General features: G+C 45.3%; 6 protein-coding genes across 6 annotated transcripts; 3 read left to right on the top strand and 3 right to left on the bottom strand.

The window, feature by feature from the left end:
* Positions 1–844: 844 nt before the first annotated feature.
* BDV27DRAFT_163648 (uncharacterized protein) lies at positions 845–1798 on the bottom strand (the record flags this gene model as incomplete). Its single annotated transcript, XM_032073576.1, has 2 exons — positions 845–1105; positions 1580–1798. 2 exons carry the CDS (start codon positions 1796–1798, stop codon positions 845–847), a joined length of 480 nt encoding a protein of 159 aa, XP_031921451.1.
* Positions 1799–3551: 1753 nt separating this feature from the next.
* On the top strand, positions 3552–4966 carry BDV27DRAFT_163647 (F-box protein; the record flags this gene model as incomplete). The annotated part of the gene is made up of 2 exons (XM_032073575.1): positions 3552–4315; positions 4375–4966. 2 exons carry the CDS (start codon positions 3552–3554, stop codon positions 4964–4966), a joined length of 1356 nt encoding a protein of 451 aa, XP_031921450.1.
* A 1480-nt stretch (positions 4967–6446) lies between these two features.
* BDV27DRAFT_150505 (uncharacterized protein) lies at positions 6447–7469 on the bottom strand (the record flags this gene model as incomplete). The annotated part of the gene is made up of 2 exons (XM_032071228.1): positions 6447–7265; positions 7344–7469. 2 exons carry the CDS (start codon positions 7467–7469, stop codon positions 6447–6449), a joined length of 945 nt encoding a protein of 314 aa, XP_031921449.1.
* Positions 7470–7556: 87 nt separating this feature from the next.
* On the bottom strand, positions 7557–8744 carry BDV27DRAFT_169453 (ankyrin repeat domain-containing protein; the record flags this gene model as incomplete). The annotated part of the gene is made up of 2 exons (XM_032075036.1): positions 7557–8333; positions 8431–8744. 2 exons carry the CDS (start codon positions 8742–8744, stop codon positions 7850–7852), a joined length of 798 nt encoding a protein of 265 aa, XP_031921448.1. The 3' UTR covers positions 7557–7849.
* Positions 8745–10886: 2142 nt separating this feature from the next.
* On the top strand, positions 10887–14250 carry BDV27DRAFT_163644 (Spherulation-specific family 4-domain-containing protein; the record flags this gene model as incomplete). The annotated part of the gene is made up of 4 exons (XM_032073574.1): positions 10887–11015; positions 11088–11554; positions 11638–13908; positions 14025–14250. 4 exons carry the CDS (start codon positions 10887–10889, stop codon positions 14248–14250), a joined length of 3093 nt encoding a protein of 1030 aa, XP_031921447.1.
* A 7308-nt stretch (positions 14251–21558) lies between these two features.
* Positions 21559–23124, top strand: BDV27DRAFT_163643 (uncharacterized protein; the record flags this gene model as incomplete). Its single annotated transcript, XM_032073573.1, has 4 exons — positions 21559–21956; positions 22031–22292; positions 22351–22673; positions 22748–23124. Coding segments are annotated over 4 exons (1360 nt in total), but the record flags the coding sequence as incomplete, so codon positions are not given.
* Between the last annotated feature and the right edge of the window lie 56 nt (positions 23125–23180).

The raw sequence follows: 23180 nt of genomic DNA, 5'->3' as shown, positions 1-23180 counted from the left end.
TCTGGGCGAACGGCATTACTAGCCAGAGATAGTACACGACCAGCTCACTGACCGGCTTGGGCAGATAGCAGTGGATAATCTTGGTCGAGTTACTTACCGAGTAACCCTTATAGTACACGATTACAGTGCTAACCAGACTATTCTCGATAAAAATATTCCGGTGGCAACTATAGACAGTATTAATATGGTGTAGACTGAGCAGCTCTATAGCCTGCCCGGGCTAGCCCGCGGTAATATAGATCAGCAGCAGTAGCCGCTCCAGGAAACTGTTTACCTACTGGAGATAGTTATAGATAGCGGCACTATACCAGACTACCTAAGTCTCGCTGACTACCATATCGACAAACTCTTCGCGGAGCCAGTCGCTAGTCAGGACCCGGTTTATCAACCACTACGGTTTGCCGGTCGCTAATATCGCGCGGTTAAGTAGATGCTGGAGGAAGTTCTATCCCTGTATATTCTTCGTCGGATTGTCCTGCAGCTGGGCCAGATAGAGGGCGGAGACAATATCCTCCCGGGCCTCCTTCTCGTGGATAAGGAAGAGCTCCTTGAGATCGGTCTAGGCCAGCTCCATCTCTGTCCGGATAAAGCAGTGAAACCCGGTCATAGTCAGCCGCAGCTCCTTGTACATCAGTGTCTACTTATTCTCACTCCAGTATATATAGCTCTGGCTGGTTGTAATATTCTGCACCTTTTTCCTGTATGTCCGCAGGCGGGTGATCTAGCCAAAGGGGGCCCGTACCCTGTGGAGGAGGAAGCGCTCCCGCATTATATCTAATATATCCGCGGGGTGCGCTATATTACTGGTATCTGCTATCCGGACTGCCTGCTCGACGACAAGTATCTACACTATCTTTACCAGCCCTGAGAGGTAGCCGGTGTACCCGTACAGTTCGTAGAAGATCTGATTAGCCGTGTCAATGCCCAATGCGGCCAGGAAGCCAACCAGAGCACTCTCGAACAGGTCCCCTTTTAGCGAATAGTCGAGCAGGGCGATTGAGAAGGCCAGACACACCTTGTCCAGCTGGGCCTGAATCTCGGACAGAGAGTTGGCCCCGTGCAGGAGCTGCTGCGCGGATACTTCTATCCGATCGAGGACGGCTAACTGGGCCGTGGTCAGCTGGTGGCGGAGTACAATTGGCTGGCCGGGGTGGCTGGTCCGGTAGACAAAGCAGATCAGGTACTGCTACACCTGCCGGTAGCGCTGGTATGTGAAGGGCTTAAGATAGATCTAGATCGGGCAATCCCAGATCCCGGGCTGCTGCAGGAAACTGTTAATCTGGATCTGATTGAACTTATTTATCCGATAGTCCTTGATGGTCCGGTACGCGCGGTCAATCAGTTGCGTAAGACTCTGGCTGAACTGGATCAGCAGCGGCTTGTGGGATAGGTAGGGCAGAGCTGCCAGGGCTGTGACGGCCGGGAAGAAATAACCACAGAGATATTTCGGCCACTGCGTTAGCTCCAGCCAGGGGGAGATCTCGGTTGAGTCCCGCTGTGCGGAGATCTGCTAATCGTCTGCCTGGTCCGCAGCCAGATCACAGTCAAGGTCGAGATTGGCCTGGGCCTGGATAAATACTATGTAACTTATCCCCGCCGGTTTCTGGAGAAGCCGCTTGGCCTGCACCGAGGACCGGATCTCAAAGAAGGTACTGCCGGCCGCCGAGAGGAAAAACCGCTGGCAGTAGATCGGGCGCCCCAGCGACTTGGGATTGTTCAGCGGCCGGCGACCCCCGTGTCCCACCCATATCGTCTCGGGATGGACGCGCAGGAGATAGTTGTGTAGGGTCTCACGCATGTGACAGATATACGGGTAGAGGATGCAGCCGAGGCCCGGGAAGATCGGGAGCCCCGGTACAGAAGTACTATTCGAGGACAGGAATACACAGGGCTCTTATACTGGATCCAGCCACGGTCGCTGGAGTATAGCAGTCAAGACTGCCTAGCGGAGCACCGGAGTTACGGCAGTGGGATACTTACTATGTTGCCGGCAGAGATGGCCCTCCAGATACCGCGGGCAGACCGTGTACTGGTACAATGTACAGATCCAGACACGGTACATAGAATTGTACAAGAAGAGATCTATACTTCTAGATTTGTATATATGCGGTGGTAGGAAACAGTTCCGTGAGGAAGAGAGAGACTGGGAGAGACTGGGGAGGATTGGGAAAAATTAGGAGAGCAGGCATACCGTGTCTTAGGGAGTAATATTCTAAAAGTTAACCTATAATATTACCAGATATATATATATATATATATATATAATAGTATACTGATTATATCGGATTATCTTTCTCACAGATAAAACAAAAGCAAGAGTTATCCTGGTCTATTGACAGTCACTGTTAATCTTTTATACTTAGAGTAGCAGTGGGATTTAGAAAAAAATCTATCCGTAGAGTAATCTCCCGGGAGGGAATTGAGAAAAGAGAAAAAGAAGTAAACAAGAGATTATATTCTGATTAATTAATTGATTGATTTGCAGTATTGATTCTAACAGGAAGCCGGGCAGACTATCCGTACCGCTGGACGATAAGAGATAACGAATGGGGACAGCAGCGGCGGATATATTGCTATGCACTTGTGGCAGCGGGAACACGGGAGAACACGAAAATCTGACCAATCAGCGGGCGCGGATGCGATATGTACGTACATATCCCAGGTACTAGGGTATAGGGTGCACCACGCACTAGGGTATAGAAGTATGAACCCATCTTGATGATAGCCCTCATTGAGGGGAGACCACATGAAGACAAAGGGCCTTGGGTCATCGTCCGGCGTTGCTCGACGGAGGGTATACTGTAAGAGCGGGCAGAGTTCAATTTCGAGCTGCAGACATGGTGCCTTAGGACTTGAGCTGGATAGTAAGCGTCTAGTCCCGACGGACAGTCCCGACGGACAGTCCGGTCCAAATGACGAGGTGGGGACCGGTAATAGAGAGAGAGAGAGGGAGGGAGGGATAGTTCGGTACACACTGTCTATCATTGGATGAAAATTTGATGTAAGAGGCAATTTGCTGGTCCATTTTTCGGTCTTTCGCCGATTGTAAATGAACGAGAAAGAGTGAGTCCGGCTTTAAGTAGTACTGGTTAGTACAGACACGATGTTACCTTATAGAAAGCCGACGACACTATGGAGGGTACTAACTTGAACTATTATAGTGGGTCGAAGGAGTCCGGGTAATATCTGTGCTCTAGATTATTAAATTCTCGTGACTAACCGAGCCCCAAACATGTTCAAGGCCCCACCAAATTAATTGAGAAATATCATCATTTCAAAAAGTACAATATATCTTATTTCTAATAATCTTCATATATTCAGCACTGAGTGAGTTACCTTCAGGACTAACTCAAACGTAGAATAGCACTCTTTTGGAAGCGAGGTTTATTGGGCCCAATGGTCTAGTTCCTAGTCATCCGGACTGTAGGAAATTCTGTAAATCCTTTCAGATATTTTACTTGGCCTGCCGCTCGTAACTGAGACCAGACCTCTAACACCACTCTCTGCCTCGACGAGCATTCCTTGCAACGTCGGGAGAAAAATAGAATAAAATGGCGTGCTCGATTCTCAGCAGCCCTCCAGAGATTTTGCACATGATATTCGCACCCCTATCGCCCAGTGACCTATATGCGGTATGTCTTACGTGTAGGAACTGGCACTCTATTGCCGAGCCGTACCTCTACTACCAGATTGAATGGACATGGACAAACACTCAGAACCCCCCGATCGTCCAGTTTCTACGAAGCATTGTGCACAGGTCCGAGTTGGCCAGTTTGGTCCATACTATGATCCTCAATGGTGACTCTTTTGAACTCAGTATCTGGGACTTTGAAAAGAAAAGCCCAAAACTCCCGGTCACCGAAGCCGTCTTGGATGAGTTTGTGAAATGTATCGAAAGGTTACATATCCCATATACTGAAGAGTGGATCCAAGAGCTGCGCGCGGAGACGGTGGACGCGTTTTTAGCACTTTTACTCTCACGGCTCCCAAATCTGAGATGCCTCTATCTGGGCGTGCATTTTGCCCGAGAAAGTTGTATCATGGGAATGATGCTCCGTTCGGCCCTCTGCCAGGAGCCCCAGGATGACCGTCTCCCTTCCTTTACACATCTCCAGGATGTGACAGTTGTGTATCCAAGCCCTGGTTTCGATACGCACAGACACTCGAACATCAGAAACACGGCGGACACTCTCGCCTCCTTTTATTTGCCGTCGGTTCAACGGATAAAGACCTTAGTGGATAATCCTGCTACCTTCGTGTGGCCTGGAGACTATCCACCAAAACCATCGAGCCTCGCATCGCTTGACTTGACAATGTTGCGCGAAGGCATCTGAGCCAAGTGCTGTCAGTCACCCGAGGGCTTCGGAAGCTTAGATGGGATTGGCACTACCGCGAGGATCTAGAGAATTATTTTGTTAGGAATGTCATTGATTTGGATCAGATTGCAGTGGATCTATCTCACCTTCGGGAGACCCTGACAGATTTGACTATTTCGGCAGGATCAGGCATGATACAGCATAACATCAACTTCCCGGAACTCTCCATCAGCGGGTCTTTCAAAATATTCAGGGGACTACATATGCTTGAGAGGTTGCAAGTTCCGATTCCATTTCTGCTTGGACTTGCTCCCTCGGCGCCAAATGTGGTTGGTCTAGCAGAAGCACTTCCAAAAAACATCCAGTGGCTGACTGTCATTGACGATTTATGTCTTCAGAATGAATGGGAATGGGAATTCGAGAGCGAATACCTGGTGGAGACTTTTCGATCATGGCTGCAAGACCGGAAAAAGTCCGCACCTCGTCTCCAAGGATTTCGCCTGCTGATAAAGGTAATGCCAATGAGGGATCTGTACCCTGAGATGATACAGGGGTTCAGAGACATAAATGCCGAGACTGATATTCAGGTTGAAATAGTAGAGGGAGAGAGACGGGTGCCAGGTGAAGTGGAATTCAAGCTATGGGAATGATACTGGTGTTTCTGCTAGCGGTCTCTCCTAGGCCGAATATTCAATATTATATTATTACTGATAGCTAGTCCTCTCCTATCCAACAAACACTCTAGCCAACCGACTCCCGCATACCTGAATCCGGCCCTGATTAGTCGGGCCTCCTGCTAGCTTTGCTAGGGTGTAGGGCGCCCACGGCGTGGGTACATCTAAGACCTTCTCCCCTGATTTGCGGTAAAAGGATTGTAGCCACAATAGCCCTATCAAGTTGATAGTTGATCTTTGGGAACGACACACCCAACTGGACTGGCTACATACCTTCGTGCTACCAGTTTTTTCGTATCCCTTTTTCTGTTTCCCCATGTCCGTGCACTACGGTAAAACCTCACCATATTCCCTAATCAGGCGTGATTTAATCAAGATGGTATTACGAGATTTCTCCCATGTCTGGATTCGTTACCGTCTAATTACTGAGATTCCTAGTTACAATGACCCTTGCTAGTTTAATCTTAGGTCTTATAGATATTACAGTATCCCGATGGGTTTTAATCATGAGGGTTAATACTAGTGATAGCAGACCACGGTCGAGCTATACCACTTTTCTTGATAAGGTCCCTAAACCATGTATAGCAGCTTGCTCGCTTATATAGTGTTCCTTGCAGATACTCCGTCTCTCTGGATTATCTAGCTATAACGACATTACAAAGTCGCTGCTCGGTGATCCTCGCAATATCCACCAACGCCGCTAGCCGAGGGCCAAGAAAGCTTTTATTAGCTTGCCACGGATGTATTACTTCGTACGGCTCAGGGCGTATTAAATAGCGTAGATAATTTAGCGCCATGACCCCCAAGGGTCCAAGCGGTCGTTTCCCCAGTATGTGATACTAACCGAGTTTGGCAGGAGTATATCTGTGCCAGCCAAGCGGAAAGTAGCCGAGTCTAGTGCAAGTGACAGTGCGTGATCCGTCGTTCCTGAGTCAGGGCCCCGTTAGTCCCACCACCCACTTTTATTCTTGTCTGCTGGGCTTCGCCACAATTTCGTTAATTTTGGACCTCACCGAAGTAAACGGGCAACAAACAGACACCTCCACTTCTCTTATACAAGTGGCCTTGAGATATAATTGTCTTTATTTTAGAAAAATAGCTTGCTAGGAAGAAACACCATCAAAAGGAACACGACCTATATCTATGCGGATTGGGACACTCGTTAGTTGTGGATAATTAACCAATCAAATTGGAGAATTCAGGTACTGCCACACGGATTCTTTTCGCGACGCTCTCTATAAATACTGATCGAAATATTCAAATATAGCTCGTTTTATTGGCCCTACCGGCTCTGTGTTACGCCTAGGCGCTTGTGTAGCGAGAGTTTAAATGCCAGAATCTACTGAGATTCAGCACTGCGATCCTGGAGTACGACATACAGGATAGTTTATCCAGGCGAAGTTATAACGTTGCCTCCAACCCACTTATTGTTTCAAAGCATAGCCTTGCAGCCAACTTACCAGTGGTCCTCATGGTACGGCGTAAGCTTGTCCTCAACCCATAGCATCGCCAAAGGCCCCTTCACGCCTGATTCAAAGATATGCAAAGGGTCGTACTTGAAGAGATTCTTCCCACTAGTTCCATCCTGCTCATCAAGGTCTGGATCGTCATTGTCCAGCGCGTTGTACGGGATTTCCGTCCACAGCGAGGTGTCCTGCAACTTTGGTACAAGCTCGCCAACTGTGGTGCGAATCTGCGCCCACCGCTGTGTATAGCCGACACCATCGGGTCCCTCATTATACGCAGTGGCCGGGCGGATAAGGTAAGCCCGGATATAGTCATCCTCGATAAGGTTCTTGTCTAGTTTGGGATGGTATCTTCCTCCATTCCTTAACATGTCAATAACCGTGGCTTGAAATATCTCATCGTCCGTTTGGTCTGGTGAATTCCGCCATATGGGGTCCGGGGCGAACGACACGTTCTCCCACCAGTGTGTAGCGTATACACCCTTGCGGCTAATTATGTACATGGTCGTGCAGCCGGAAAGGTGTGCCGTGCCTGTGCTGTACTGCTGCCGGCGCCTCACGCTGCTGAAAGCCTTCATCACCCCCGTGCTCATATCCTCCGCCGTGGGCGCCTCCTCATGTGGCACGATCGGCTCAGTAAGATGCGGCAGCTCTTTTTGGTAGAACTTGCCAAGGCTGTCGCCCGGCAGCTCCATGCGTTTCTGCAGGGCCGTGGTATTCCGCTCAAAGCGGATGAAGCCCACTGAAACATTGCGTGAATTGCTTGTACTTAGGCTGACCGTGTCAGCCAATGCCAGTTTTGGACCACACTTTGGTCGCGATCGTTTGACGAGGTGGGAGATGCGCTTTTCAAGCTGAGGGCCTTGTGTTGCTGCTTCTGTATCGACTGTCAGTATGGAGAGTGGACTACGATGTTTTCTTGTTTGTGTATGGCGGAGGGGATCCTTACCAGGTCTAAACGCATTCGCACAGACAGTAAGGGCCAGCCATGCTAGCGACCACAGTAATCTCATAGTTGATGACTGGCACGGTGCCTTAGATACAAATGAGAAGTAGCGTGTGCTGTCTGTCCTAACGATATTTCTTTGCGACGTTAGCCACACTTATAAAGTCTGCCAGCTAAGGAGACTGTGAAATTATGAACATAAAAATGAGCAACAGTCAACAAGGTAAGTTACTATAGTTCTAGCACTAGTGGGACAAAACCAACTTTCTCTTTAAATCTCTAGGAATCACGATACTGATTGCGGATGCTCGATCGGGAAATAGGCCCGGCCCTAAACAGGCCCTAAATAGGTATCCCCCCCAGGTCTTTCTGCTTGTCTCCATTAGAAGAAGCCGAGGAGTACGAAGCAATACTACCTTCCAGATTCTGCTAGGCGAGGTGCATAGTCTAAACGCAATCTTGCCTAGTATGGGAATCAAGCAGACTAAGTATAGCCTCCCGGATACCGGGATCTTGCACACTCTCTGCCACCTGCGTAGGAGTTTTGCCATAGGTTCTCCGGCCGCCTGATACAACTGTTGGGTCTGCACCCGCGTCCAGCAGCAGCTTGACGACGTTTATTCTGGAGCAGCAAATGGCAAGGTGTAGAGGCGTGCCCCACTCGTCGTCGGTCACGTTCGGATCGAGACCCTTGTTCAGAAGGAACTGAGTCTTAAGTTCTGCTTGACGCACGCGCGGGCGCATGCCATAAAATAGGAGATCTGCGGATAGCGTGGCTCCATATTCGATATACACATCAAGAAGAGAAAGGTCTTCCTCCTTGATAGCTATAATGGCGCGGCCTAGGGGAGGTATTTTCCTCGGCCCGCACAGGTTGGGGTCGGCGCCCGCCGACAGTAATTCGCGAACAGATGCGGGATTCTTTAACATGCTGTTGGTTACAGAGTCAGTCAGTCAGACAATCAGTCAGCCAGTTAGCCCGCAGGCCCGAGTTTTTGGCTAACTAGTAAGTTAAGGCTGACACGTACGGAAGGAGTGGCTCGCCACTAGAAAGCCTTGAGTTGGGGTCAAGGCCATGCTCCAAGAAGTGGCGAACAACGCTCGGGTGCTGCTGCAGCTTTGGCCCGGGGAGAGAGGCCACCGTTGACGTCGACACGCTAGCACCAGCGTCGAACAGAGCGGCCACGATGTCAGGGTGTGCGCCATGTGTCGCCCACTGGAGTCCCTCGTCGAGGTTTTCGGTAGTTAGCCGGCCGGTGGCGATGGCTTCCTGAGTCTGTGATAGGTCACCAGCAAAGCACGCATGGAAAAAGGCGCGGAGAAAGGCATCGTTGGGTTCCATTGCAATAAAACTAGAACAGACTAGGACAGCCAGTTTGGTACACGCAGTGGAATTGGGATAATGATTGTTGGTTGCTCCAAAAGTTAGATGAGGTTAATATAGCAAGTGACGCTGTCTGACTTCTGTTAGCCTGGTATTAGTCAGGTTATGGGGCTGCTACTAACTAAAAGGTAGTTGGTTCGGTCTAAGAGGATGGGGGGACCCTTTTTTACCCTGACTGTACGGAATAGCTAATCAAAATAGCTAATCAAAATAGAAAGTATGGCGAGTCGGCTGTTGAAGCATCTTGTGACGATGTTACCCTTAACTCCTTGCGGGGCTTTGCGGCAACCGCCCCGAGACCTGACTGGTAGCTTGGCCGAACAAATCTCTTAGATTAAGCGACATCGACTCCGAGAATCCGTACTACTTTACTAAATAGGTCTCGGGTTCATGCGCCGGAATATTCTCGGAATATTATAAGCGCGAATTCTCTATTTGGGAAATAGACCACAGTGCTGGAAAAAAGAAAATCCCCCTTCCGCTCAATGGTGTGTCTGTTTAGCGCTGGGTATAGAGAAAGCTGACGATGAATATTTGGCACCATAACACAATACATGACATGTACCTTCGAAGACCCTTTCAAGGGTGCCAGCTGCCACTGGGTCAGGGCAAAGCGAGGCATTCTCTGAGACAGGCTCTTTAAAAGTAAATAACTCATGTGGTTAACTATTAGGGATATTTGTTCCGAGGGGGACTCGGATGTTAGTCAAAATTGGATGGTTCTAAGCAACGCCGACTGGCGCTTTATAGTCTAAGCAGAAATTACGAGCCGGCCTGTTCCTGAATTCTCTGGGTACACCGTACAGGTAAACTAGTCAAGTACGCTACTAATTCAGAGTGGGTACGGGAACGGTGAGCACTGATACCCCCCTTGGCATTAGCCCAAGCATTAAGCCGAAGGCACCGAGTATAGATTTGTTTCTGAGACATTAATCTATCACTTGAATTACTCTCTTTGTTATACCGTTTACCCTCCTACTCCACTGATGCCGTTGTTACATCGCCTCACTCCTCCCAATGCAAGTAAGTACAGTGCGTACACTACTAGTAACCCTCACTACGCGCTTAGATCGAGAATTCTCCCCAATTCCGCGGTATTGAACACTAAGACGATTGTATGCCTTAGTCCTATGGATCTTTAAGCCTTCCTAGGGATCATGGGAAGCACACGAAGCCGGATCTAGTGAACACCTCTAGTAAGCAGCACATATGTATACAAGTATTTAGACTGCAGCAGAACCCTCGTTAGGTTCCATGATGGTAAACCTCAAAGCCCTTCGCGATTAACCAAACTAGCATAACGGATTATGGTCAGTTGGCGCCAGTATATACCCACAAATGGAACTAGTTTCCTAAAATTTCATTTTCGAGCGTATTTGAGCTAACGCCCAGCGGAAGTTCTTCGTTAAACTAATTTACCATCTTTTAATTTCAGAGCCGCTTAGTAGGGTTCGCCAAGAACTCGAAAACCCTGCGATATAGGTCGGCAAATTGGGCCCGTTGGAGGTTCATATAACGCTATGACCTCTCCAGGTTCTCCACCCGGAGGTATAGTAGGGTTACATCAGGACTTGTGGGGTCGTGCTCCCTTGGGATATTATTTCAGCCCTGGGTACCACTAGATTAGGGACTAAGCGTCCCTTTAATTGCGCGATATCTACTACTAGGCCGACCCATGTATATGCGAGAATTATGAAGCTTTGCAATTTCATTGGATGTTTATACGCTTTAGTCCTAGGTGTTGTGCAAACTAAAAGAGGATTTCTCGGGTACGGCAAGATGTATACAAATTCTGCGAGCCTTTCCGCTTCTCCATGGCTTAGCTTCACCGGTTTCTAGTTTCTAAATGGATCACTGGCCCTCTGTTAGCCATCTACGTATGCGTTATATACTTAGGAACACGGAGCTTCGCTTTTGCCGTGGCTAAGGGGCGTCTCGAGTGTTACTTGTTATCCTGGTTTATCTAAAATAAAAGTTAATTGGACGCGGGCTTTCTCCGGGTTGCCTACTATATAACAATACAGTATTTCCAGCATATTGAGCTCTGTAGGCTCTCTCAACGGGACATCAGACACTCTACCATCCTTTGCTCTGAACGCAATGGCGCCCCAGATCCGCGTTCTTCCCTTACTCGTTGTCCTCTTCTCTCTAGTTACTCAGCCACACTTTGCAGCTGGGCTGGATGACTACTTTATAGTGGGCAACCTTAGCCAGTATACCACAGAAGGGGTGCGTGCCAGTTACCCGTTCTCTTCTAATATCCATCAGACACATTCTGACAAGGCATCTGACACGCACTAGGTCCCTACGCCCACTCTAACGGGGTCTACAATTGAAGTTACAGCTGATGGTGACCCAGTAGAAAACGGGCTGTTGGTATATCTGTCTCCGGACATGGAGACCAGTCTGAAATCTACCATGGATAGCAACTGCGCGACAGAAGTTGATACGCATTGCTACCAAGCTGTTACGGACCTCCTTGAAGGCGCCAACCACGTTCTCCAACCCCGCAGCCTGGAGCAAGGCGCGTTAGAGGTGCGCAACCCGGCGGCATTGATATATTATGCCGGCGGGATCTTGATTTCCGCTTTATTATTCCCGCTTCTCTACGAGGGAGACCGTGTTGTCCCGGTGCCCATCAAGATTCCCCCAAACCATGTCGAGGACTCTTTAGAACTCGAAACGGCTACTGCCATCATAGTCGTAACTGATGATGCCACGCCCCAGATGACCATCACGGCACCTCCTGAGCAGGATAAAGCGACTGGGTACGCAAACCCCAGCCAACACCCCCTTAAGCCATTACCTTGTCCTTTTGTCCGTGTGACTGGGCTGACGTTCAATTGTGAAGCACTCCAGTCGTGATTACGACCTTTGCAAGTGCCGGGAATGGCGCGATGGCCGGAGACGTGGGTATCGAACTAGACCCGGCAGTGGCGGCACACCTCCAGGCGTTGCTATCCGGGTCGGACACGAGCAGCTGCGACGTGGGTGAGGATACCACTGACTCGATTCGTGCTCGCCAGGTAGGTGTAGACCTTATATGTGGCGCTCAGATCATTATTGCCGACTCAATTGGCCGGCTAGGGGCCCCTGACTGGCTCCTAGTGCACGGGGGGACAATGGCGTGGGTCGAGGCAGAGATGGTAGCAGCGGTGAACACAGTAGTGCGGTGGACGCTCAACCAGGCCAGCTTGCTGAACCCGACTATTACCGGAGCCCTCCTTGTAGTTGCGGCGTCCCGGGCAGTTGCTCTCTCCTGGGCCTTCCTCAATAATGGGGCCATCACGACAAACAACGTAATCCCTTCGGCATCGCTACAAAATGGTCCCAGCGCCACCGCATGCGCACAGCAGACGGCGGTACAATGTGGTGCGGAGTGTGGCGTTTTCAAGTGGGCCCCTCAATTCGACTGCACTACGGCCTGCACGACTGTCACAAGCTGTTATGCTCAGCCAGCACTCACTACAACCCTTACGACTACCAAGACAGCATCAGGTCCCTCGCCCACCGGGGGTTCTAGCGGCGGCAAAGGGCAGCAGATCGCGGTGGCGTCGTACATCAATCCGCTCGCAGACCCGGCGGCCTGGGATCGCCTGATCGAGTATCCTGTGGAGAAGATGCCCATCTTAGTTGCCAATGTCGTCAATGGTCCGGATTCTGCCGTCGACAAGACCTGGGAAGATGTTATTGAGCGCGCTTCGGATTCTGGTAAAACTGTCCTTGGCTACGTGCGAACCGGCTACCTTGGCGTGAGCGATCAAAAATTCCTCACGCGCCTAGGCTCAGGAGACTTGGCAGATTGGACCGCGCAGATCGAGGAAGATATCGATATGTGGTACACACTTTATGGTAGCAGCATTGGCGGTATTTTTTTTGACGAAGGTTGGCCTGAATGTGGTGACAACAATAAATTCGTTGATCTATACAAGTATATTAACGACTATACAAAACGGGCCCACCCCGGCGCATATACAATTCTTAATCCTGGGTCGCCCATGGCGTCTTGCTTCGAGGATACCATGGATACCCTGCTGACTTTCGAGTTGTCTTACGAGGCGTACACAAATTCTTACACCCCTAACGATTGGACGCCGAAGGACCCGCGGAAACTGTGGCACATCGTATACAACGTTCCGGAATCCGCAGTTAGTGAGGTAACTAATTTAGCTAAGGAGCGTGGAGCTGGCTTTCTTCAGCTCACAGATGACACTTTGCCGAACCCATATGATACTCTACCCGGCGATTCCTACATCCAGGGCATGATGGATGCAATCCAGGGTGGCTCTCCATTGAACACTGATGCGTCATCCTGGCCATCAGGAAGCGCTGCAGCAGAAGTTTCTGGACTCTCAGTCTTGGCTTCAGACTATACTTCTGCTAAATTATCCTGGGGTTCAGCCTTGAATGCTCTTGGATATTATGTGTTTTCAGGCGACAGCCTTATTGCAAGCGTTCCTAGCTCAATGACCACGATCACCATTGGCGGTCTTCAATCAGGAGCTAGCCACGCGTTTCACGTAAGTGCAGTTGGGGGAGGTGGCGATATAGGGTCCCCTTCCAGCACGGTTACGGTCAACACCAAATCTTTGCCAAACGGGAAAACCATCACCAACTACCAATCCTCTCCAGGGGCAGACTCGACCACTATCACGGCCGATATTCTTGTTCCTTACGCGTTCATCCGTCTCTATATCTGGGATTCGGTGGGGTGTGAGTTCGACACCGATCCAGGATGGAGTGTCAACTTCAAGATCGACGAGTACGTCTGCACTCACTACATGGTCGAGGGCACCACGCTATACAAGTACAGTGGTACACTTCCTGAAGGCTCTACAGCCCCACCGTGGGCGTGGTCGGTGGTGGGGGCCATCACTCTGGATACTAAGGACTACACCTACACATGGACATTACCCCTAGGAACCTCTACCATCGACACAAGCAAATTCGTCATCCAAGCACAAGGCTACAACCCCTTGACCAACGTCTTCGAACCTGACCCCAGTGATTATAACTGCAAGGGCTCATCCATGTGCACGACCCCAAACTTTCTGAAGTGGTGCGACCACGCTGTCAACAGCCTACAGCGAAACGACGTCCCTTCCTACTTTCCTACTTCTGCGTGAGTCGCTCCATTCCCCCCCTCTCCTTGCTTACCATCAGTCATTGCTCTATTATCATGCAGAAATCTCAGTATATCTCCTATTCTCAATGTCATTGCTAACTTTACCCCTCTAGTAACGAAACCGGCATTAACCAATCTGGCAACTGCTGGGGCGATCAGACGCGGGGCTGCGGCGTCTTTATCCAGGGTGATGCTAGCTGCAGTATCAGTGGTAATGACCTATGGAACGATTACCAGAACATCCGCAACATTGGCGGCTGTTCTAAGTGTGGCTCGTTCTACAGGGAAGACGGCTGTCAGATTACTATCGACTATGTCTACGAATGTGACAACCACTAGACATTTGCCGACAGAGAGGCTCCCCTATCTGAGTTGACGCGGTACTTCTTGATCCGTCGTTTGGGCTTTAGAATACCTTTTTTCCAAATGTATTATGTTACACTAATATTAGACAGATGTGTAAGTTCAATATGATCACCGGAGATCTTTAAACCACATGTTATATAAGATACCAATAATCATCTAGGTAATCTACCATATAAGTTGCTCGTTATAACCGTCAGGAAATGCCGACTATATATACCGCCGGAAGGCTATAATGAAATAAGATCAGGTATATTAGAGTCGGCCTCGGTCCCAACCCACGGACCACTCTATTTTCTCTACTCCCCATAGCCCCTATGCTAGCTTCATTAGAATTAAGTTAAAATTTCTGTCTATTATTCCAGTCAATTGGCAAACTACAGGTGAAAGTTTGGCATGATACATGCTTCGTGCTTAGAAATATATTTTTTGCGGGTAACCCGCTGACATGAAGCCTCAAGCCTGCCAGGAATTAATCAAATCCTCCATGTCTCCCTATGATGTCGTGGGGAAAATGAAGTGCCCTACCAGTCACCACCGCAACCGCGCGACACTGTTCTCAGCCTGGCCATTTCTAGAGCTAGCTACATGCTAGTGAAACGTCTTATTGAACAAGGAGCAAATATTTATGCAAGAGAGGAGTATACGGACAGTAGATTTTGGTTTGATGTTGATCTCCGGGATGTCACTGCACTTCACTATGGGAGTATTTATTGGAATATAGAGGGGGTCAAGGCACTGCTAGATTATCCAGACGATGCGAAAATTGCGGACATGGTTTCTACTTGTGATAGTTTTGGAAGGTTATCATTGCACTGGGCAGCTATAGGTAATGATAAGCTGGAACTTAAGAAATATGTCAGAGAAGACGACATTGCCCCTAGAAATATTGGTATCTTCAAGATATTGTTGACTGCCAATCCGAGGACTATCAATGCGCAGGATAATGATGGGCTCACAGTCTTATATTATATTGTCATTAGCTACGCAACCGGTAATAGAAAAGGATTAAAGAATATTATTTAATATCTATATAAAAATGGTGCCGATGCGAGTATATCGGACTATAAGGGACAGACAGCTTTATATTGGTTGGCTCGACGATCTCCAGACTGTGATTCTATTGACACGGCTGTTATAGATCTATTGATTGCACATGGTCTCGATATCTACCAGACCGATAAATCCGGTACTACCGCTCTCTATATAATATCAATCAGTTTGCGACAGACCCAGGCAGTCGAGTATCTTCTTAAACATGGGGTGGACGCGACTACTCAAGATTCAGAAGGAAATACGCCTCTTTATAAACTTATGAAACGTCTGTACTTCTACAGAGAGAATGTAACACTGGCACAAAAGATAGCAGCGCAGGATGAGATTGTATATTCTTTATATGGCGATATATATTACTGGATAGAAAAGCAATACCGAGGGTCCTGCGGATTTGAGATTGGAATATCTAATTTTGTTCTTCTTTCAACAATCAAGAAAAAGTAATTATCGAAGTACCATTTATTAAGGTGGGTCAAAAGTCTGAAGACACTAGCGCGTTCCCCCGACGCGTCAAAAAATCGCAACTTTTTCAACCACCTACAATCTCATCAAAATAAGGGCTTTTGGGACTGAAATTAGTGGAAATCGAAGGCCTAATTCTGAGCTTTCTAGTGAAAGCCGCGCAGCTATTATATCTGCACTAGAAAACCAGGCATCACCAACTCAATTAGCCAAGCAATTTGGCGTCAGTCACAGCACAATCTATTCAACTAAAAAACGCTTTCTACAAAACAACACCCTACAGTCACTCCCTAGAAAGGGTAGACCTACAAAGCTGAACCATTCTACTAAATGCTATATATATCTACTAGCGCGCCGGAGGCCTAAACTAAGCTACAGAGCTCTATATACAGATAGTGGTTCTAGAATCTCTACCTCTACAGTTAAGCGGGTTCTAAAGCTTTTTCATTTAAAAAAGTAGAAAAGTAAGAAAAGGATTGCTTTAACACCTGAGATAGCTAAAAAGCGCCTTAAATTTGCGCGTGCGTGGTTAAATTATCCCGATTGGAAAGATATCATGTTTTCTAATAAATATTCGGTGCAGAGAAAGTCTAATTCCTCTACCAAATATATCTTTCGTTTCTCAAATGGGGCCTATAGGCATGATCTAGTGGACCTAATAAACCATAGAAAAAATATATCCCAAATGGTATATGGTTCTATATAGCTGGGTGGTCGATCAGATTTAGTGGTTATGGAACAGGATAAATTATCAAAACAAGGTAGTTATTCAACAAAATCCTATCTCGCCTGCCTAGAAAAGGACCTCCTACCAATCTACAAGCCTGGAATTATATTCTAACAAGAAATACAAAAATTTATATTTTCTACAAAGCACAGGCCTGGTTTGAATCCCATGGGATTTGGGTCCTAGAATGGCCGTCCTATTCGCCTGATTTAAACTCTATAGAGCACATCTGGGCCCTGCTAAAACGCAAGCTTTTGGAGCTCTACCCTATACTCTTTCTAGGGGGGAGGTCAGAAATCGACTGGAGGCTCTTTAAAGAACATATTCAGGAGGCTTGGTAGGCCATCCCACAGGAGGTCATTGATCGCCTAATTCTATCTATACCTTGCAGGCTTCATGCTGTACATCGGGCACGTGGCTGGTATACAAAGTATTGATATGGGGGTTCTATAGAACCAATTTATAGATTAAAATCATTTAAATTGGTTGAGAAAATCTAATTTGAAATTGTTGCATTTTTCCGATTTTTTCGGGTGTCTTCAGACTTTTGACCTACTAGTTTAGATATCTCTCGTGAATAGGTATATTGGCAATATTATTACTATTAGATATAATTTTATCCTCCGGGTATTAAACCTGGCCTGTTCTGATATCTGTGTATACCACAATTTACTATCTATTCTAATAGATAACCTCCTAGCAAGATATAAAAAGGCAGTTAATAAAGTAGTATTTCTTCTTTATATTGAGTAATCAGGTACGCCGACAATATTGAATCACTATCTCAACAATTCTCTTAAGAAATAGTATTATTACACTTTTTAGTGTGATTGTAAGTAGCGGTATGCTATGAGAGGTAGAGAGTTGCCGACCTCCTACTAAAGGTAGGGGTCGCTACGTCCTTTATATACACAGGGTAGTTAAGCACCGTAGGGTTAAGCCCGTGGTGCAGTCACTAGGGCCGTAGCTAGAGTGAAAGGCTCCCTCACGTAGCTCTGTAGTGCCGTCACCTCAGCGTAGCTGCGATCACATTAGTATACTGTTAATTATACCTTTGCTGACTTTTACTAGTCGACAGGAGTAGAAGAGCTGTGTCAAGAAAATATCTACTATTCAGGGTAGAAGACCTGTCAACTAGGTAAGGGTACGTAGGCTGAAAGCTAAGCAGTAGATATCAGGCAGACAGAAGACTGATTCTTGCCTCCTTCTTTCATTAACACTAGGCTAACTTTATATCCAGAAGAAGCCCCTTATTCTCCTAACAGGATAAGACTGACAAGGAGCTACTATACGCTATTGAAAAGACGATGGATATGTGATCTGTCGTCGCCGTTCGGCCTCCGAGCTGTATATGCACAACGGGCAGGGTATACGATACAGTCATCATGCAGAGTCATCATCGGATCTGTGACAAGCTGTATAATTAAAAAAAAAAGATATTTAATAATTGCTCAGACAGGAAGATAGTACAGATAAATAATCTAAATTATCAGTAATATATAAGTAATATTGTATATATAGTATAAGATATTTCTAATATCCTCCGCTCCTACTATAAAGTAGCCCGGAAGCGGTTTGTTAATAATATTTATATACAGCAGCGGGTTATTATTTAGTAAATAGACCGGAAGTTCTATAAAGCTATTCTTGCTGTCCTTTATTAATAAGCTGACTAGAGAATAACTAGAGGAAATTGCGGGCAAGGAAACAGTGCTTAAACAGAAACAGCGACAGTTTCTAAAAGAGATAGATAATCTGAAAGCAGCCAAAAAAATCTTGCTTTAGTATCGCCTTGCTTATTGTAGAGTTAATTAATTTTATATTTTCTCAGATTTGGGATAGTTATGTATAACAGTGTATATTAACAGTTTAGTACTACACAATATATTTGCCGTAGAAAAATAAAATACGGGGATCCTCAGTTCAGAGCTGCTAGCTCGATTATCTATTTATACTTGGGTCTTTGTAGCGGGGAGGGGAAATAGTTATTATATTGTGATTCCCATTAGGAGTCACCTAACCCGCTCGACCAAAAGGCTCACAATTGAATCCTGAACAAGGATTCAATCGGTTAGGTGATATATATATAGGGTGGTTACTACCCAGAACCACAATATATTTATTAGTAAAGCCGATTTCGAGAAGACTATATAGTAATATTTTCAAAAGTAGATAGGAGTCTTATAGTTAGTATAGTAAGCGGGAATACTACAATTAAATTTCTATTTGAATATAGTTCGGGATGGATAGAGTATATCTGTAGAAGAGGATCCTAGAACTATTCTCTCTTACTGCTTTTCAGGGGCGAACAATAGCTGTGTAGAGCTACAAGGTAAACCGAACTCAGCTTTGTCTTAAGTCTTGCCGAGGAATCTATTCGGGGGAAACTTCTCTACTGTTAATTAATAGAAGAAGTAGATACAGTATATAATTGTATAAAATAGTCTCTAGTAACTTAGCTCTCAATATAGCTAAGACTGGTATAGGAAATAGTAATATTCTCTTGGATAGTTATATAGAGTTACTATATTATATTTTATAGTATTTAATAGATTAACTAGAGTTGCACGCGGGTCGGGTTTTTGATAGGTCTCCCCGCACCCGACCCAAAACCCGCTAGGTTTAGGCCTCCCCGACCCGCGAGTTCCCCGCCAAAATTAGCCTAAATCTAATTAGGTAAGGTGTTGCTTATTAATTATAGACCTTACCTAAATAAGTCTAGTATAAAAACTGTTTAAGCTCTATATCTCTACCAATTCTATATATATAGAATTGATATTAAAAATATATATATATATATTCTAGATCTATATAAAAATCTAGAAAAAATCTAGAAAATCGATATTATAATACCAAGAAAAACCCGCTCGGGTTCCCCGCACCCGGACCGGGTTGGGGCGGGTTCGGGTCGGGTTCGGCGGGGAACCCGTGCCACTCTATAGCTGCCATATCTACAAGAGTATAACAGCAATCTGGGAAAGGTATTGAAGAAGCTTATATCTTTCTTACAAGTTTTACTAATACTAATATAATTTTACAGTGAGTATATAATAGGCAAGAACATTCTATCTCGATAAGAAAAGAATATAAAGTTCAGTTTACTACTCTTTTTTAGAGTGGCACGGGTTCCCCGCCGAACCCGACCCAAACCCGCCCCAACCCGGCTCCGGGTCGGGGGCGGGGATAGAAGGCAGAACCCGCTCCGGGTTACAGGTTCTAGGGCCTTAATCCGGTCTGGGTTCGGGGAATCTGCCCGGGTCAGATTAGGGAGAGTTATCTGGGTCGGATTTAACCTATCTATCTATATTTTCTAAATATAAAATCAATATAATTATTTATTATATATAATAAATTCTCTCTATAGATAGATTTTCTAAATATAAAATAATTATTTAATATTATTAATTAATTATAAATAAAGATATTATATAAATATAAGATAGTTTATATAAAATAATCTAACTATAGATAAATTTATATTATAAAGTATACTGTATATCTAAGAGTCTTTTAATAATTATAAAATAATAATATATTTATTCTTAGTATTTAACTATATTTTACTATTATTTAAATATTAAAAAAATTCTGATTGTTAATTTATAGCTATACAGTATAACTAATCTAGAATTAGTACTTTCTATTATAGATTATTAGAAATTATTAATTTAGTAAATAAAATTATAATCTCTCCGGAAAATTTATCTATAAATATTTTAGATTTATTATTTTTCTCTATTCTCTCTAAATCTTTATTATTACTGATATACTAAATAGATTCTATATTTAGATCTATTTTAGAATCTATTTCTATATAATTATTATTATTAAAAAGAAAATAAAATTTTTTATATAAATAAAAAATATTAATTATTATCTAAATTATTAGAGACTGAATAGTATTTAAAGTCAAACAGTTATACCGATAATAATAAATATCTTATACTATACTAAAAAGATTCTTAATATTAATCCCACTAATTAGAATAGCTAAGAAGTCTCGAATAATATATAATAAAATAAAAAATTAATTATAATTTTTATTCTACTAATCAAGAACAGAGAACAGAGATAAAAAATTATAGAAAACTATAAATTAATCTATAATTAGATTTATTTATATAGATATAGATTATAGAGTACTTATACTTATCTATAAAATAATATTTAAGCTCGGTATACTATTTATTATAATTTATAGTAGTTTTTATTACTAAATAATACTAGTATTTTATATATTTAACTATCTATTTAATAGAACTTTAAGATTTATTTTATATTATTTTAATTATAATAGAATATTTTTAATTATCAGATAATAAAATAGATATAAGTCAGCTATATTTATCTATAAATAGATTTTTCTAAAGTATCTATTTACTATATTTTAATAAATTTTTTATTTAAACTATTAATATATTATTTTTAGATTTAGATTCTCTGACTAAGTCTTTAACTGTTATTACTTTATTATCTCTTTTAGTTTTTTTTTTAAATTTATTTTAATATAATATTTCTTTTTTATTTAATATATTTAAATTATCTATTTTACTATATAAGAACTGCGATTTGCTACCTGGCTGCCTTTTTCGGCAGCAGGTGACTGCCGAAAAGGGCCATATTTCAGCAGCTCCCTTCTGCCACGCTCCCGCGCTTTATGTCGACGCACCATCTAGCGTAAGATTTCATGCCTGAGGCTGTCAACATCGTGGGCGCGTCCATCAGGACTCGTCCATGTAGGCACATCCTCCGCTTTACCGTCACAGCTCTTGGAATCTCATTGACAACGCCGCCAATGGCGCCCCCAGCGCCATGCCAGCTGGTCTCTGGCCAGTGCATCAACAATATGACTATAACACGCCCGGCTGTTCCTGTTTTTCTATCCCTTTATTTTTCGTCACCTTGTGCTTATATCGAATCACCGAAAAACAACCTTGTCCTTATCCAACTACTAAACCGAATACCGACTATTACGTCCTAGGATCTCCTTGACTCTTCCTGTACCCTTTTCTCCCTACGGTCAGCTTACGAATTTGATCATGCGCCGTCGGAGAGAAACCAGTGCAACCTCCCGCACTGCCATTACTGAATCATCCACCACGTCTCCTGGAATTACCGATGACGATAGATCCGTCGAACCTAGCTCGGAGACGGACCTGACGGAACCGGAATACCTGCCTCCCCCTTCTCAGAAGGTCCAGAGAAGGAAAATACGGCGAGGCCCTGCTTCAGGACGCGAGCGAGCGGACTTCGCAGAGTTCAAAGTTTCGGAAACTGAGAATATCATAGATGTGTCGGCCGTGGAGGTGGTTCATCAGGGCCGTTACGAAGATCCAGCTGATGATACAGATGAGGATCTGTCTAAGGTGCCGGGGGATTATGGCAAATCGAATAATACCCGGAAACTGAACCTTCGACTGGAGGATCGCTGGGCTCGGTCAGTATCCATACCGACCAGGCTATACTGAAATGTTGCCTTGATGGACCGATCTCTGACTCGTATGCTTTTAGGTACTGTCGGACTAAAGCAATCGAGCCATCAGCCGATCCGAAGTGGGAAGATCCAGAGGAGGCCTTACGTCAAGCCTCCCCAAACGACATCCACCGGTTTCTGAATTGGTGTCTCAAGCTGAAGTACGGCTTGGACGGTCGCCGCCTAAAGGGCTACAGAAAAGCCAGTGCCCTTCAAGCGGATTGGAAGTATTTCCGAGTCTATTACACCAAAGTCACGAAGCAGGAGATGAGCAAGGAAATGGGTGAGGCGGTGCGCACTGTACGTTCCATCCTTCCTGGATTCCGTCTCCATCAGCATGTCATTTGACCGCGGGCAGGGAATGAGACACCTGATCGATAAACGAGGGTTGGACAAACAGCCCCGGGCAAATGTCCCGGTCTATATCGAAGATATGGTACCGTTCAATGAGACAATTTTCCAAACCCAGAAAAGGCGATTTCATCTTGGCTTTCAGCGAATTATTCTATGTCTCTACAACACCATCGGGCTATTTACTGTCAACCGGAAACAGGCGATGCTACATCTCCAGTTCAAGCATTTGCAGATAACTCTGCAGCGTGATCCGCATGGAGGACCACCGGTGCGGATGATCGAAATCGATCCCCAGTTTGTGAAAAGTGTCCTCGGAATGTACAAGGTGTACGTGACCCTCAGCGTCGTACCTCGCTCAATCCTGGTACCGGGTGGGCTCATTGAACTGATCAATAAAACAGTAATACCTTCGCCTTACCAGAAATTATCTATGGTGTATCGCTTTGTTTTAGCCCACACGTATTACTCTTCAGCATACTGTTCTATGTAAATGCATTTGAGGCGCCTCACTTGACTTCAATGGAGGACCTTCGGAGGCTGTTCATTGAGGATGGGCGACAGGAGATGCCACTTCCGCTGAAAAAGGAGATGGACAACTACTACGTATTTCCGAAGGTTGACGTCATCGACGGCGAGCCCCGTATCTTGTGGGAGACACGCATGAACGGCTCTACACTGGATGGGCAGCTTCGGTCATTCAGTGAAATACATGGTTTCCTGAATCATTTTTTCTCGCACCAGTTCCGTTACGGGGGAGGAGAATTGCTTGACCAGAGCGGTAAGAACCCTAATCTTTTCGAAACCAAATTGGGCATTCTCCTTTTTTTTTTTTTT

The sequence above is a fragment of the Aspergillus caelatus genome (genome assembly GCF_009193585.1).
Source record: "Aspergillus caelatus strain CBS 763.97 unplaced genomic scaffold BDV27scaffold_339, whole genome shotgun sequence".
In the NCBI taxonomy this organism is placed as follows: domain Eukaryota; kingdom Fungi; phylum Ascomycota; class Eurotiomycetes; order Eurotiales; family Aspergillaceae; genus Aspergillus; species Aspergillus caelatus.
This window is presented reverse-complemented; position numbering and strand designations above follow the sequence as displayed.